This window comes from Camponotus floridanus, unplaced genomic scaffold, assembly GCF_003227725.1.
Source record: "Camponotus floridanus strain SB8 unplaced genomic scaffold, Cflo_v7.5 scaffold120, whole genome shotgun sequence".
Taxonomy (NCBI): Eukaryota; Metazoa; Arthropoda; class Insecta; order Hymenoptera; family Formicidae; genus Camponotus; species Camponotus floridanus.
Window position 1 is genome coordinate 210,926 of NW_020229238.1, and position 16,347 is coordinate 227,272.

Genomic DNA, 16,347 nt, shown 5'->3' on the forward strand with positions numbered 1-16,347 from the left:
AATATATAATCTATAATTTCTATTTAATCTGTATTATCTATAATATTATCTATATTATTTTTTTTTATTAATTTTGTATTAATCTTTCAGCAAAGAGTTCTAGCAGTTCTTTTTTGGTTATATTGTCCCATAAGCAATTTGTCTCCTCCTCTGAAGGTATTACTTCACGAACGAGATTTAAGTAAGTTTTCAAAGAGCATATTTCGTCGCAATCTGCCAGCTTGATAGTCACCAATTTTTCTGTGGTACCGGTCCATAGAATAATCTTTGAACAAAAAGGTACACGTTAACAGAATAATATAAGTTCCAATTTAAAATATAAATGTATTTTTAATTGTATATTAATTTAATTGTTTTAATTGTGCGCGAATTAATTGCAGCTTTGCAAATATGATTACCCTGATATAAAGATTGTTTTCCTTATCCCGCAACTTCTCGAATATAAACATTGATCCGTAATCCGGTAATCTTGGCTCGCTGATATTATGTGCTCTGGCGAATGCCGCAAGATTTATTTCGTGGCCGCTATATACGTACATTTTGCGCGGATTCGTACTCTCGTTCTTTAAATTCATATTTTCAAGGAATTTTTTAATCAACATACCACCGTTCAATCGTTTTAACTGAGTCGTATATGAACGGATATCGTACTCTAGCACGACTATGTCTTGCATCTTTCTGTACACTTCATCAGTACACCATTCTGGTAAAGTTAAATTCATAGTTTTCTGAAAGTATATTATTATTATTAAATATTTACAGAAAATGCTCGATAATTAAATATATGAATTTATATTTAAATAAATTTAATTTAAATAATTTGATCGTTTTAATTATAAAAAGAAAGACAGAAAAAAAGAGAAATAAAGTTTTCCAAGAAAAGGTAAATTAATGTGCTTATTAATATAAATTGATGATGTAAATATGTGAAATATTTTTTTATGTAAAGCAATATATATTTATCTAAAAAAATTCAGCTTACTTGAGCTGTTAGCAGATTGTAAATTTCATAAGCGCGCAACGGTTCTTCAATGACTAATCCCGTCTTTTCGCTTAAAAATTTCAAAAAATCTTTGTAAACTGCGATTTTATCGCGGATTTCTTTTGTTTTTTTTACTTCTGCTAAAGCTGCGTTGTATCTAAAAAAATATAATTACAAAATATGATTTCTAGAAAAGTCCAGATTCTTTAACATTATGTTTGAGAATTGAAATTTACAACTATTTAAAAAAATGTATTTATTAATAAATACTTTTTATGTAGAATATTAAATTCCGAATGTTAAAATATTAATTTCGGCAAGATGTTTTTCAATTCTCAGCAATGCATTTGATTAAAAAATCTATAACGAAAAATTGAAGAAATTTAAAGTAATGCTATTTTTAATCAATAAAATTTGTGATAAAGATTTGTTACTAACATTGAACAACCTTCACTCTTTAATAACATATCCACTCTTTTAGGCACGTAGTGTGTCGGAATGGCAAGCCATGGTAAATCCGGATTCCACATTTGTCTCGTATCGGGAGGATACAATCCTGCTAACATCAATTGCAGAGACATTTTTGTGCGATCGGCTTCCGTGCTAACAGCATAAATATCATATGGACGATAGAGCGAGTCCAGAAAATGACTGTAACGTTGTCTCAACATTGTACCGATTCGATATTCCGTCAATTTTCCTTGCTAAAAAATTCCAAGATAAGTATATTTATTTTTTATACTTAATTGACAATCTATCAAATTCTTACAGTCGCTTACAATCAGAAATATTTGTGATTAGAATCTCAACATTATACAGAAGTAAAGGAGAACATTTTTTATATTAAATGTATTTATAAAATAATATTAATAATAAAAATATCAAGTTATGAGATAATCATAAATAAGGCATAATAATATTTAATTGATTGTCTGCAGATCAAAATTTCATATTTATGTTAATATAATATTATATAGACATAAAACTTTTCAAAATTTTTAATACGTATGACAAAAAGAGAGAAGGAAATAAATTAATTCCAAATATAAAGTAAATTGCGCAAAATTAATTGTATGAATTGAATAATTGATAATCATAATCAAAAAATATATAAATAATACATGTATATTAAAAATAATAGATATACATGCACAGATTTATTGCTCCAAATAAATAAAGATAATAGATTTAAAAAGCAAAATTTAAACGTAAACAAGTAATAATATATCAAAACATATCATAGGCCGGTATTCATAGTCCGATCTTATATTTAAGATCGCCTTAAGTCTGGTCCGAGGTTGACTTAAGACCTCATTCAACCAATCAAATAGCTGCGTAACATTTCAAGCTCGAACTTAAGACGATCTCAAATATAAGATCGGACTATGAATATCGGCTATAAAAAATATATATAAGATACATAATAATATTATAGAATACGCACGTTTGCTTTTTTTAAAATTAATACTGTTTAAACTGAATAAATGTGATATTATATATTATTAATGTACACGTTACTTACATTGGTTAATTGGCCCATACCCCATGGTTCATAAGCTGATTCATTATATGGATCTTTAGGATACGTTTCTTTAAGTAACGGCGTCCGTTCTCCATGTCTCATCAACTAAATACGCAATATATTTCGATTATTTAATATTGTATCATATTACTATTACTTATATAATATACAGGGTGTTCGGAAATTCAACCGACAAATTTTCAGAGATTGTCGGGGGCACCATAAGAATCATTTTTTACAAATAAATCTAAGGTCGGAAACGTGTCATTACATCGCTATAGCATACGGAGTGTTCGAACATAGTTGTTTATAAGAAAAAAATATGTAATTTGCAATTAACAATTACAAATTTTTTTTTTTAAAACAACTATGTGTTTTCTTTACACCAATTGATTCCTCTCATTATTTTGTAAAAGTATTAAGATAAAATAATCGAAAAATGAATATTTTACAAGATATTTTACGGTTTATGTAAAATTAAGAAATAATTTCAAGCCTCATAACTCGGAAAGTACTTAATAAAAACTAACTTAATTATAGTATTTTGGAAAGCTCTCGACGTGAGCTATCAGAATATTTAATAAAAAGTAGGGAGTTCCATTTAAGAAATTGACGATGATCTTCACGTGACTTTCAAATGACTCTCTCATGTCAAATCATTGTCACTAACTGATGGCCCCCTTCAAGCCATACAACTTTTGTCTAAAACATTTCTTTCTAAAGTACATAGTTTATGAAATATTCGACCGGTCCGGGACTTTTGGGACACCCTGTATTAATATTATACATATATATATATATATATATATATATATATATATATATATATACACACACAGGGTGGGCCATTTTAAGTGATCCACCCCAATAACTTTTTTATATTTGAATGTTCAACAAAATGTTTCAAATAAAAGTTGCTTGACTTCGAGGGGGACAGAAGATGGGTCGCAAAAATTTGACCTTGGATAGTCATTTGAAGGTCACATAAAGATTACCTTCAATTTCTTAAATGGAACCCCCTATTTTTCATTGCATATTCTTGTAGCTTATCTCGAGAGCTTTCCAAAACACTATAATTAAGTACCTTTTTATTAAGTACTTTTTGAGTTATAAGGCTTGAAATAATTTCTTAATTTTACATAAACCATAAAATATCTAGTAAACCATTCATTTTTCGATTATCTTACCTTGATACTTTTATGTACAAAATAATGAGAGGAATCAATTGGTGTAAAGAAAACACATAGTTGTTTCTAAGAAAAAATATGTAATTTGCAATTAACAATTCCATTTTTTCTTAAAAACAACTGTATGTTTTCTTTACACCAATTGATTCCTCTCATTATTTTGTACATAAAAGTATCAAGGTAAGATAATCGAAAAATGAATGGTTTACTAGATATTTTATGGTTTATGTAAAATTAAGAAATGATTTCAAGCCTTATAATTCAAAAAGTACTTAACGAAAAGGTACTTAATTATAGTGTTTTGGAAAGCTCTCGAGATAAGCTACAAGAATATGCAATGAAAAGTAGGGGTTCCATTTAAGAAATTGAAGGTAATCTTTATGTGACCTTCAAATGACTATCCAAGGTCAAATTTTTGCCACCCATCTTCTGTCCCCCTCGAAGTCAAGCAACTTTTATTTGAAACATTTTGTTGTACATTCAAATATAAAAAAGTTATTGGGGTGGATCACTTAAAATGGCCCACCCTGTATATATATATATATATATATATATATTTATATTTATATATATGAAATGGTAATATATATGAAATAGTATAAATACTTTAATTTTATAAAATATAATTATCGCAGTCTTTTATAACGATACTAATATCATGTACTACTGTCATGTGTATTAAAATCATGTACTAATAATTCATACATATAAATCTTTACGTTTACTTACCACTTGGATCAACTCCAATTGAAGCACAGGTTGCTCTAAGGAAACAAATACTTTTAGCAACAGCACAAATGTCTGCAGAAGCACGCGATGCATGTTTCTAGAATAAAGTGATCTCTGAATACGTGGTTCGGATTATGAAAGGAGAGAGCGCTTATCGAGATCGGGAGTTGTGTAAGACTGTACATGCTAATAACATTGCGACAGTGGATACGTATGTGTTTATAAATATTATAAGATATTCTCTCATTATCTGTCTTAATCGATATCCGGATAAGAGTTTTGTGAAAAAACGCTAGGAATATTCGCCTTGATATATACACATTTTTCTATAATAATAGTGGATATTATTATTAATAAGAGATGTGTATATGTGTATATCATAATAAAATATATATATATATATATATATATATATTTAATCAGAATAATAATGTTAGAGATTTAGACTGAATTCAGATTAAATTTATAAAGGCTTTGCACGAAGTAAATTATTTTGATAATTATAAATTGAAATTATTTTATTATACTTTGTCTTCCAATTTTTTTATAAGAGTAGATTTTAAAATTTAAATTTGATTTGTAGTGACAATTAATTTATATTTAAAAATATGTCAATGACTAATAACAATATGTTGAGATTTAATTTTTTAATATCACAAAAACAAATATATATATATATATATATATATATATATATATATATATATATATCTATAAATGGTATTTGTGATGAAAGTTTTATATTTAGGTAGGAAGATTTTCGATTTTCTACGATGTCAGGATGTTGTGCATTATACATATATCTAAATGTTATAATATTAAACTAATATCTGAACTATTCATACATTAATTAAATTCTTTTCTGCATTTTGTTGCAGCTAAAATCATGCAAAGAAGATTGATTTATGCGTGTTATAATAATAAATCAGCGATTAACAAGATTTTAAACTAATGCTACTTTATTAATCGTTATTTTTAATTTAAACGGAAAATTTTAAACTTTATATATCAATCATATATATATAATAATTCAATATTATTTTATTCAAATCTTTTGTTTCTTCCAAGAAAAGTTATTCATGAATACACGCTTTACTATTATTGCAGTTATATAATAATGTATAATTATGCTAGTATTATTCTGCAATTTGTGTAATATACATTTTAAGACTTGGCAAATTTCAGCGAACAAAATAAACAAATATAGCTTTTGTTGAGTTAAATGACATGTGTGGTACAAAGTTCTTAAAGAGATATATATATGTATAAAAAATCTATCGCATAATGATCGATAAGCTCTCGACACTCCTTTGCATAATTCAATGTGACCTACAAAATCATGTATTTACATTTACATGTATTTACATTTACATACTTTCATCGCAAATCGGATTGACGTCTTTTTCCACGCAATATTGCGCAATCGTGATCGACAACGCGGCATAGCAAAGGAAAAATAGGAGCACCGAACGATGACGGGACAGATCATAATCTTGCGTCATTATCGTATATATCTGATTTTACAGCCACTCTCTCGCATAGATGTTAACGCGTTCGCATCGGGAAGCCTACTGATCGAATCCTTTAGTCTAGCTCGAATTTAAATACCGCAGTTGCGTGCGGCATAGATTATACAGGAGTTATGTAAAAAAAATTTGCATAAAACATCAAATCATAGTCAATCTAAGCGTCCGCTGTTTTTATTTTTATAATTTTTTTTTCTTTTCTAAAAGGGAAAAAAAACGAAAAAAAAATATCAACATCACATATTTTCAAACGTCACATTTAAGTATAAAGTCCAATGTTGTTTGATTTCAATGAAGCAAAATTTTTTGATATTATTATTCCTTGTAAATATAATTAATATTTATCAGTATTTATATTTGTAATTTCTATCTTGAAGTAGTATACTTTCAACTAGGGACATTGGCTTCCAATGAAGGCTAAATAATTAATAATAAGATAATTTTAAGATTTATTTTATATATATATATATATACTTATGTGTGTATTATATTTTGCAATTCAAATTAAATACATTTAATAAAATGAACATCTATAATCTCTTTAATAATCGTATATTTGTACATTTTAAATCTTCTGAATTTTTATTATGATAATTAATTTTTTATTATATTAATTAATTTTTCCACATGTATTGCATATACAGAATTATCTGTTACCAAAAGAATGAAAGAAATCAATTGGCGTAAAGAAAACACATAATTGTTTCGGAATAAAATATGTAATTGTTAATTACAAATTACATATTTTTTCTTCACTTTTTTTGACATCCTGTATATTTCAATAATATTTTTTAAAAAATTTCTATATTATTTTCTACATTATATATTTTTAAATACAAAAATTTTAAAAACGTAATAAAATATAATAAAATATATCAATAAGAATAATACAATTAATTAAAATTAATTAATTTAAATAAAATTAATTCAAAATAAAAAGTAATCAATATCGAACATGCTAAAAATAAAATTGCAGAACGGTTATCGATATAATCGATAAATATAATAAAATATATCAATAAGAATAATACAATTAATTAAAATTAATTAATTTAAATAAAATTAATTCAAAATAAAAAGTAATCAATATCGAACATGCTAAAAATAAAATTGCGGAACGGTTATCGAATAAAATTTTCCTCGAGGAGGACGTTTTGAAATCAGATATTGTAAACATCTGTGAGGGTCTCATGTAAACGTTTCAATCTTGTAAACATACCTTTTTTTGGAGCAGCGGTGTCCAAGATGGCGCGACACGCGACGCCCGCGTTTCATCTGTGATTAAATTGTAATGTTGTATTTCGTACTTTATTATTATCGGTTTTGATATTTCGAACGCGTAGATATTATTAAAAATTCTCGGATGAACGCTGGTGTTTTTTTTTATTCGAGAGAAATTTGTCGTCCGAGCTACGATCACTTCCTGATGTTTAGCACGAATGGAACCACGTTGACTCTAACCTCTTCGAGTGACATTTTTACACACGTTTTTATAGAGGCGAGAGAATTTATATATTTAACAATTCTGCGAATGCTCAGTGAATGTTATTGAGAGACAGGAGAGAGATATATTAAACCTAATTTTGTATATATCAAGGTAATATTGTTTAACGTTTTCCTGTTTTTTAAATACCGCATTGACTCTAACCTAATTAAACGTATCCTTACGATAAATGAGTGCTCCTGAAGAATCATTGAACGATCAGGATCCTGATTATGTCTCCTCAATTTCCAACGAGCAAGTTCAGCAGAAAATTTATGAGGAAAATGGTAAATACACTGATTCTGCATCACTCAAATTAATAAATATAATTTAATAAGTATTAACAAATATTTAATAAATATTAATTAATTAATAAATTAATAAGTAATATTTATTAATAAATATTATTTAATAATATTTAATAAATATAATTGAATAAGAAAATGTATTGTTTAAATTCATTAATAATCTTATGGAATGTTTATATTTGTCATAATAATTATATCTAATACATTCTTCTTTCTTTATTAGCAAGAAACACTACTGCGAGGAAAATAACTGCGATAGTGGAGAAGGAATTTGCACGGGAGATTGAGTCGAAGGAGAAGGAAATTTTCCAAATACAAGAGATATTGCATAAAGCCCTAAAGAATTTTCATCTCTTGCGCTACGTTATAATTACAAATTTTTACAATCGCAAACAGTGTCAAATTCCTCAAGCTGCAGAGAGCACGAAACAAACGAAAATTCATCCTGCGATTAAGTCATTACTTGGAAAGTATCCCAAGTCTGTTCAATGTACCGATCTTGCAGTGCCATCGACATCTACAGATCCTCGATTCTTGTGCAATGATGAATCTCTCGCGTCATGTGCACAAACTACAACGATTAAGACCGAAGAAAACAAACAGCAACAAGCTGACAAACATGATACAGCACTGCAGAGCGAGAAAAGAAAACTGCCAGATGAAGAATCTCGACCTCGCAAGGTGCCCCGTTATATACCACCGAAAAGCAGCACCCCAGCCCAAACGGGTCCATCGCGTGGCAACAGCCAGAAAATCCGAAAGCGAATTATTGTCGGTAACATATCCAAATGGATCCCACCGGATTGGCGAGAAGATGCGTCTAGTCACAAGTGGACGATATACGTGCGCAGTGACAAAGACGAAAGTGCCGACATCAGCCTTTTTGTCAGTAAAGTGAGATTCTTCCTACACCCTAGTTACCGTCCAAACGATGTCGTCGAGGTCACGTCATATCCCTTTCATCTATGCAGACGTGGATGGGGCGAGTTCCCTGTTAGAGTACAGTTACACTTCAAGAATGCTCTTGACAAACCCGTAGACATTATTCACCATTTAAAATTGGATCGTACTTACACAGGATTGCAAACACTGGGCTCGGAGACCCTGGTCAACATATGGATTCATACGACCCAGACACGTAATCTCGAGCAAAACAATAGCAGGGAATCCGTTGAATCTCCTAATAATGCATGTATAAAAGTAGAATCTAATAATGACAGTTCTGAGTTTATTCATAAATTTGCAAGAAAACCTATGGAAACTTTGCAGAGTATTTCTGAAGAAATTCGAGTGAAGGAAGAAATAATTAATTCAGAAGTACACGAACAATCTAATCTGTCATTAGATTTAATCAAGAAACTGGAAGACATCAAAGTAAAGATTGAATCTAACGATAAATCAAATCTAGATGAGATAAATTATTCCATTAGGCATGATCATAATTATGTGAACAGGCATTTCAATTCTAATCATTATTCTGAAAAAGAAGGAAATATAACTATAGAACATTTTCTAGAGAGTAATCACATTCCTGCAACCAATTCATCGGCAAGTGACGATAAGAGAGAGAAACTCGGCAATGTACAAATTATATCCCATAGATTTAACGGTGATATTCAGTCTTCCAATAGTTGTCAGTCTTTGGCTACTTCGAATACAGCGGAAAATAATTCACAAGTGAACACAACATTTCAAGAGAGAAACAGTCAAAAGAACTTATCATCATCCGATGCCAATAAATCTTTACAAGCAAAGAAGAGCAGCAATACTTCTAAAATCTCGGGAAATATCACGACTACAGACACATCAGTGACGATTAACGGTTTTTACAAAACGTCCAATGCTTCATTCGATCGACTCACCAGCTTGCAGGAAACAACGAGGATCTCTAATACTGCTAACTCGCATTTAGAACCTCTAGAAATCTCCATACCGCCACCGAATATGTTCACATCGTCGACTAATAAATGTACGCTTGTTAGGAAGGATACGAAATCGATTACAGTGGATATGACAAATATCCTCTCCTCGAAATCAAGCGAGAACTCGAGGAAGCTCGTGGATGGCGACCTGAAACTTTCTATCGCGAGAGACGGTAACATTGCGAAATTGAACGTCCGCATTCCTCAAACCGTGAGCATCCTGAAGAAGCCGCCCAACGCTAAAATGAACACGCGACTGGACGGACTGGAGGACCCCGTCAGCGACAATAAAAAGCCTGCTGTACTTATATTGAAAAACTCCAACAATCTCCTCCTGAATGTCAACGAGAATGTGCCAATCCTGAAGATAGCAGATCCGTGCGATCCGCGATACAACTACAATCTCGAGGCAACGAAAGGCGTCTCTTTGACCGACAAGCAGAAGACATCGACAGTCATGCCATACGTGAGGTCGGAGGACAAGACAGCCACGCAGCGAGTGAAAATCACGTTGGGCAAGGACAAGTACAAGATTCAGAGCAAGAGGGAATTGTACGAAGCGACTCTGCGCTCGATTGACATTGCGAACATCGTCGACACAGAAGCGTTAATACGATTCATCGTACGTCGATTGCCGATCATCACACGTGATGCCCGCGATCCCGAGTACAAATTGATGCATCCTTACGCGTGTTGCAGCGAGGAGGAGTACTTTGCCCACAACGTTGGCAAACAACGTGCGCTCGAGTGGCATCGTGCCAAGATAATCAGGTCCTTTCTGCGAATAAAGAAGATCCCATCTGATAGCTTGTGGAGCGTCAAGGAGATCATGGTGTGGGCGAAATTGCACGGCTACACCCCGAGTAGAAACTCCTCCGGCTTATCGGAGGCAGTCACGATGAATGACACGAAGAAGTGTCCATCCGACACTACAACACCCACCGCAACCTCGGCCACATGTACGGAATCAGTCGCGTTGCAAAAGTGGCTGCAAACCTGCCAGGAAGAATCTAGTCAATCGATAGATGCTTGTGTCGAGGACGAAGAGATTGATGTCGAGAGTGTCGAGGAAAGCTCGTGTAGGATTACGATTGATAGGAGAAAAAATGACGATGATGGAGGTAGCGATTTTTCTAAATTGATACCGCTCGAACTTGATGGAAGCTTGTTGCCTTTCCATAATTTCGTGGACGATACCGCGCGAGATATCGGCATCAAGATCGGACCAGAAGAGATTGTTCCTGGTGTTCTGTATAATGCAGCTAGTCGCGTAATGATGCGGGTAAAGATTCTTTTTTTATGCAAATTGTGCTCATGCTTTTAAAAATGAGTAAAATTAGAAAGTTATAATATTATGCTGTCGATGTTAAAATAATGTCTTTCCAGGTTGTCGAATGTTTCGTGGAGGATCTAACTCGAACATCGTTGGCAAAAGCTTGGGAGAGAAATAGCAGAAATGAGTAATTATCTTTTTATACAGAGTTTCAAAGTCTGGAAACGGTCAATTATCTCCGAAAATAGTGGTCCTGTGAAAAAATGGTTCAGACAAAAGTTATAAGATTTTAAGTGACGCATTACGCAGTAATGTTACTATGACCTTGAAGAGTGTTGTTAAGGTCATGTGAAGGTCATCTTAAATTTCTTAAATGGAACCCCCTATTTTTAATTAAATATTCTTATAACTAACCTCGAGAGCTTTTCAAAACAGTATAATAAAGTATTTTTTCATTGAGTACTTCCCGAGTTATAAGACTTGAAATTATTTCTTAATTTTACATAAACCATAAAATATCTAGAAAAATATTTATTTTTCGATTATTTTACCTTAATACTTTTATGTACAAAATAATGAGAGGAATCAAGTGGTATAAAGAAAACACATAGTTGTTTCGAAGAAAAAATATGTAATTTGCAATTAACAATTACATATTTTTTCTTAAAAATAACTATATGTTTTCTTTACACCAATTTTCTCTCGTTATTTTGTACATAAAAGTATTAAGGTAAAATAATCAAAAAATGAATATTTTATAAGATATTTTACAGTTTATGTAAAATTAAGAAATGATTTCAAGCCTCATAATTCGGAAAGTACTTAATGAAAACTAACTTAATTATAGTGTTTTGGAAAGCTCTCGAGGTAAGCTAAAAGAATATGTAATTAAAAATAGGGGGTTCTATTTAAGAAATTGAAGGTAATCTTGACGTGACCTTAACAACACTCTTCAAGATCATAGCAATATTACTGTGTAATGCGTCACTTAAAACCCTACAATTTTTGTCTGAAACATTTTCCCACAGGGTCACTATTTTCGAAGATAATTGACCATTTCCAGACTTTTAAACCACCTTGTATATCTTATTATATTACATGATGTTATTATCTGTCTTGTATTTTGCACATTCTTTTTTCGATGTTTGACAGATGTCCCAAAGTCATCACGCTAAACGATGTCCGTAACGCTCTCATGAGTCGAGAGGAATTTGACATTTTCACCAATGAAGGTCTGGGTTCGATGCAACAATCAAGTCTAAGGGAATCGTCTAGTTGACACCCAGGTGTGAGCAAACAAGCAAGCGTCTAGTTATCCAGACTGGACTATGGAATACAACGAATCGATCGGTGCCGCACTATTATCGAATATAGAAGACATCTACAGAGGAAAGATGGATTAGATACACGCGAATTTACACGAACGCCTGAAGAAATAATTGGAGACAGTTCGAAACAGTTTATTTAAGTCGTCTCAATCCCAACCAACTGGAATCCTATGACGTTCGACCTCGCGTTGCAGCCATTCGCGGACTGGCTCGTAATAAGCTAAGAACGGCTCCACACGATACTCGGAATGTCCCGTTATCATGCGTAGCGCGCGTCTCCAATCCACGCTACTTCCAAGTTTCATCGTCGACCTGGAAGTAAAGTAAGCTAAGACCGCTTTCTTTATATTCGTTTTTTTTTTCACCTTCTTCAATGAAGAAAAATGATAGAAAAATTTATTTTTTTTACTATTTTCTTTTGTTTGAAATAAAAATTAAAGTTATCATTTTTTCATAAGAACTGGTGCTATTTACCTCAAGAACTTTCCCGCATCCTTTGATCCGTAAATGTCGCATTTGTGAAGAGATAAATCAAACGTCGTGGAATCAACCCTCAGATTCAAGGCTGCTTTGCACATTCCTTGGAATAATTGAACTTGCAGAAAGTTTCCCAGAAAATATCTATTAATATTAATTCATTTATCGCTGTTATTACACACATTGCTTTTTTTATCAGGTCACTCGAACTTACCCAGCATAAGGTAGGTTGTGAGCGACATGAAATTTTGCCATAGGATCGAAGAATTTCTCAGATCTCGATGACGGTGGTACGACGCCCATATATCGACGATGCAAAGCCCACCAAGATGTGTTGTATCTCGATGGTTTTGTCCTGCCCGAGAAGACAGACCACCTCCATTTTTCTATTATCAGTCCACTAGACAGTTGCGGTATTTTAAGCAGAGCTTGTCTTAGAAGAATAGCCATTTCTAATGAATCCTGCGAATTAATTTCGAATGAATTGAGTGATGCGAAAGGGGTGCGTATTAATCCCAGACGCCGCATGTGTTGAAAGGAAGTTGCACCGTACGAAATGGTATCCCCTATCGACTCGTGGAAAGCACTATTGATTCCATTCTAAATAACAGATAATTGATTTTATATATTTATTATATATATTTGAGATTTTCCAGAAATTTTTTAGTACCTTAAAAAATGAAGATTGATTCTGATACGCCATATAATATTGTATATGACCAATTTCGTGATAAATAACATTGAAATCTTCTGGTTTCGTCTCTAAACATGCGATAATTCTGAAATAAGGCACAATTAATTAATTTTATTAATTTTATAACATTTATTTATTTTAGAAATTTACCTGAAGTCATTCTTATTGTACATGTTGACAGCAGTTGCATGACAGCTAGATCTCCTACCTATTTCTCTTTTAAAGATAGAGTTCTTCCAAAATTCTGGCGTCAAGGACGGAAATCCGAGAGATACGTAAAAATCATCTACCGTTTCTATCATTTTAATGACATTATAATTTTCTTGTATCATCGAATTCGTCAGGTTCGGCATGATTGCGGTATAATTTGGAAATACTATGTCGATCAACGCTTCCCAACTTTGCGACCACAAGTTACCTGTAAAGATGATGATCGGTTAAGAAAAACGTTTGCTCTTTCGATTGACGAAAATCACTTCACCTAATAAATGAGCAGGAATTGGTAGAGACACGTCAACAACGTCGGGATACAATTTCGCGAGTCGGAATCTCACGACAGCATGAAGAAGCCGATATAATGGCTCGACTCGCTGATACATTTCTTCGAACATACTCTCCAAATCCGGAATCTTGAACTCTTCCCTCCAATATTCTCCGATATCAGCGTAGCCTGACAGTAAGATTTTATTATTATTATAAAAATAAAATTTCATTGTCCAACGTTTTATTGTTTTAATTTTAAAATATTATTTCAAGAGGAAGTCAATTTTTTCATTGTGTTTAATTTTTGATGTTTTGCTTTGTAAGTTGATTGCACTGCAATTTTGAAATTATATATGCTGCATGTTTTTTTAGAAAAACACAAATTTATTATTCAGCTAATTTAGTTAATAATTTAGTTAATTTTTTTTTAATATTATATATTGATTTTTAAAATTTATGTATTGCTGTGTATCATACCATTATTTCGCGCAGCAGTATTTTGAAGATCAACTAATTGTTGAAAAAGTTCCTTCGTATGACTCATTCGATTTCTCCAAGCAGTCCAAATCCAACGTAATTCTCTTTCATTCCTAAATAAAATAGGTGTTAAATTATTCGATAAAAGTCATGAAAATTTATAAAATATATCCATTTAGTAATTTAAATAATACATTGAAATATACCTCGAAGTCGCCATTAATCTTGTCACGTCCAATTCATTATTATAACATTTCCGTTTATAATTTTCAATTTTGCAAATTTGCGCAGAGCCATATGTGGATGACAAGTAGTCTTTAATAACGGCAATCTTTCTATAATAAATGAAAGATTAATTTTATAAAAGGAAGACGCGATTAAATTTAGAGATTTAAATTTAACGAAATCTTTAATATTTGTTAAATCGAAAATTTAACGAAATCTTTAAATTTATATTAATAAAGAAATTTTAATTGCCAGGCTCTTCATCATACCTTGTCATTTCATCGGTATATTTTGGTCCTTTGCACAAAAAGCGCAGCAATTTTTGATTCATGGATACTTTGTTATTTTGAAGATTCGTAAGTTTTGCGCACCATTCATTTTTCCACTTTAGCTTGAATTGTATAATTTGCGTATACACTTCTAAGGGTACAATCGAACGATTTTTAAGGACTTGCCACTCTAAACTAGCGATTACTCGATTCAGCAAATCAAATTCATCGTCGAGCATCTCGTAATTAATCTCTTGCGCTGTGACAGTAGAAATGATCAAAATTTTATAAAAATTATAAACTAACACATAGTTGATTGAATCAAACACTTGCAGAATTATTTAAATATTTATTTGATATATTCATGTGAAAAAAATTCAAATTTTTTTGTGAGGATAGCGACTAATTAAAATATAATTTGTATTCAAACTTTTGTAAATATAATCACTGTACTTTTTAAGACAGCATCGCTTCGAAAAACGATGCACATGACGAGACAAAGAAAAAATGTATTTCGCGAATACTCTCCCGAATCAGTTGTCATATTTTACAATACGATAACGTTGCGCTACCGGAAAGAATTAATCCTTTCGCGGACGAACGCAAGCTTTTATCCCCGTATTCGAAGATCAATTGGTGTTTTTTTATTTGCATTTGCGCCGTTCTTCGTGTTTTCTCTAGGTGACAGAAGATATATATTTAATCAAGAAACCTACGCCTTGTTTATTCTACGTCGACAAATTACTTTTCATTACAATACCCAGTTTCAATCAACCCATCTTATCGAAGAAAAAACATTCTGTGTTTTATTTATTTTTCTATTCTGAGAAAATGAGATTTCGAGTGCATCTTTATGAAAGAACCGACATATTTAACACGAAGAAGTTTCACGCATTAATTGTATGATAAAAAAATTTATTAGAATATTCAGTAAACATGATGATGTCTAAAAATGTCTTAATAACGTATTAAACGTTATTAAACCGTCATTAAGATGTCATCGTCTTTGCTGAGCACACACACATACAATAAAACATATAAACATACATATTATGCACATATATATTATATATAAGGTCTCAGATCACCCGTACACCCCTTTTAAAATGAAAATAAATGGCTCTTATCAAAAATCGCGAACAATTTTTAAGTAAATCGGGTACACTCTATCAAATGGTGATATTTTCAACTTTTGATTCTGACCGGAAATACGCAATCCGGATCGGAAGTCGAATTTTTTTAGGGGAACATGGTACTTTTTATTACAGATTCGAATTGTACATGAAAAAATAAGAAACTTTTGTATTAAACGTTTTTTCTGAAAGTGCCTCAATCTTAAAATTGAAAGTTCATTATTTCATCACAGTTACTTTCAAGGTTAATTTCTGGGATACCCTGTATATTATATATATATATATATATATATATATATATATATATATATATATAGGGTGTCCCAGTT

The 16,347-nt window shown here is 31.5% G+C and overlaps 3 protein-coding genes across 5 annotated transcripts; 1 reads left to right on the top strand and 2 right to left on the bottom strand.

The window, feature by feature from the left end:
* Nucleotides 1-38: 38 nt before the first annotated feature.
* Nucleotides 39-5,979, bottom strand: LOC105255378 (venom acid phosphatase Acph-1). Of its 3 annotated transcripts, none has more exons than XM_025415485.1 (7): nt 5,796-5,979; nt 4,421-4,455; nt 2,505-2,609; nt 1,421-1,686; nt 983-1,139; nt 399-728; nt 39-265 (listed from the first exon to the last, which is right to left on the bottom strand). In XM_025415485.1, exons 1-7 carry the CDS (start codon nt 5,920-5,922, stop codon nt 68-70), a joined length of 1,218 nt encoding a protein of 405 aa, XP_025271270.1. In that variant the 5' UTR covers nt 5,923-5,979; the 3' UTR covers nt 39-67. The 3 variants fall into 3 exon arrangements, with proteins under 3 accessions (XP_025271270.1, XP_019884391.1, XP_019884390.1); XM_020028832.2 differs by having other exon boundaries at nt 41-265; nt 4,421-4,517; nt 5,796-5,972; XM_020028831.2 differs by having other exon boundaries at nt 41-265; nt 4,421-4,517; nt 5,786-5,963.
* Nucleotides 5,980-7,162: 1,183 nt separating this feature from the next.
* LOC105255381 (YEATS domain-containing protein 2) lies at nt 7,163-12,650 on the top strand. The gene is made up of 4 exons (XM_011264633.3): nt 7,163-7,716; nt 7,961-10,941; nt 11,046-11,119; nt 12,085-12,650. Exons 1-4 carry the CDS (start codon nt 7,620-7,622, stop codon nt 12,209-12,211), a joined length of 3,279 nt encoding a protein of 1,092 aa, XP_011262935.1. The 5' UTR covers nt 7,163-7,619; the 3' UTR covers nt 12,212-12,650.
* A 71-nt stretch (nt 12,651-12,721) lies between these two features.
* Nucleotides 12,722-15,145, bottom strand: LOC105255379 (angiotensin-converting enzyme). Its single transcript, XM_025415489.1, has 8 exons — nt 14,886-15,145; nt 14,598-14,726; nt 14,392-14,504; nt 13,913-14,101; nt 13,582-13,849; nt 13,408-13,516; nt 12,952-13,337; nt 12,722-12,881 (listed from the first exon to the last, which is right to left on the bottom strand). Exons 1-8 carry the CDS (start codon nt 15,122-15,124, stop codon nt 12,731-12,733), a joined length of 1,584 nt encoding a protein of 527 aa, XP_025271274.1. The 5' UTR covers nt 15,125-15,145; the 3' UTR covers nt 12,722-12,730.
* Nucleotides 15,146-16,347: the final 1,202 nt, after the last annotated feature.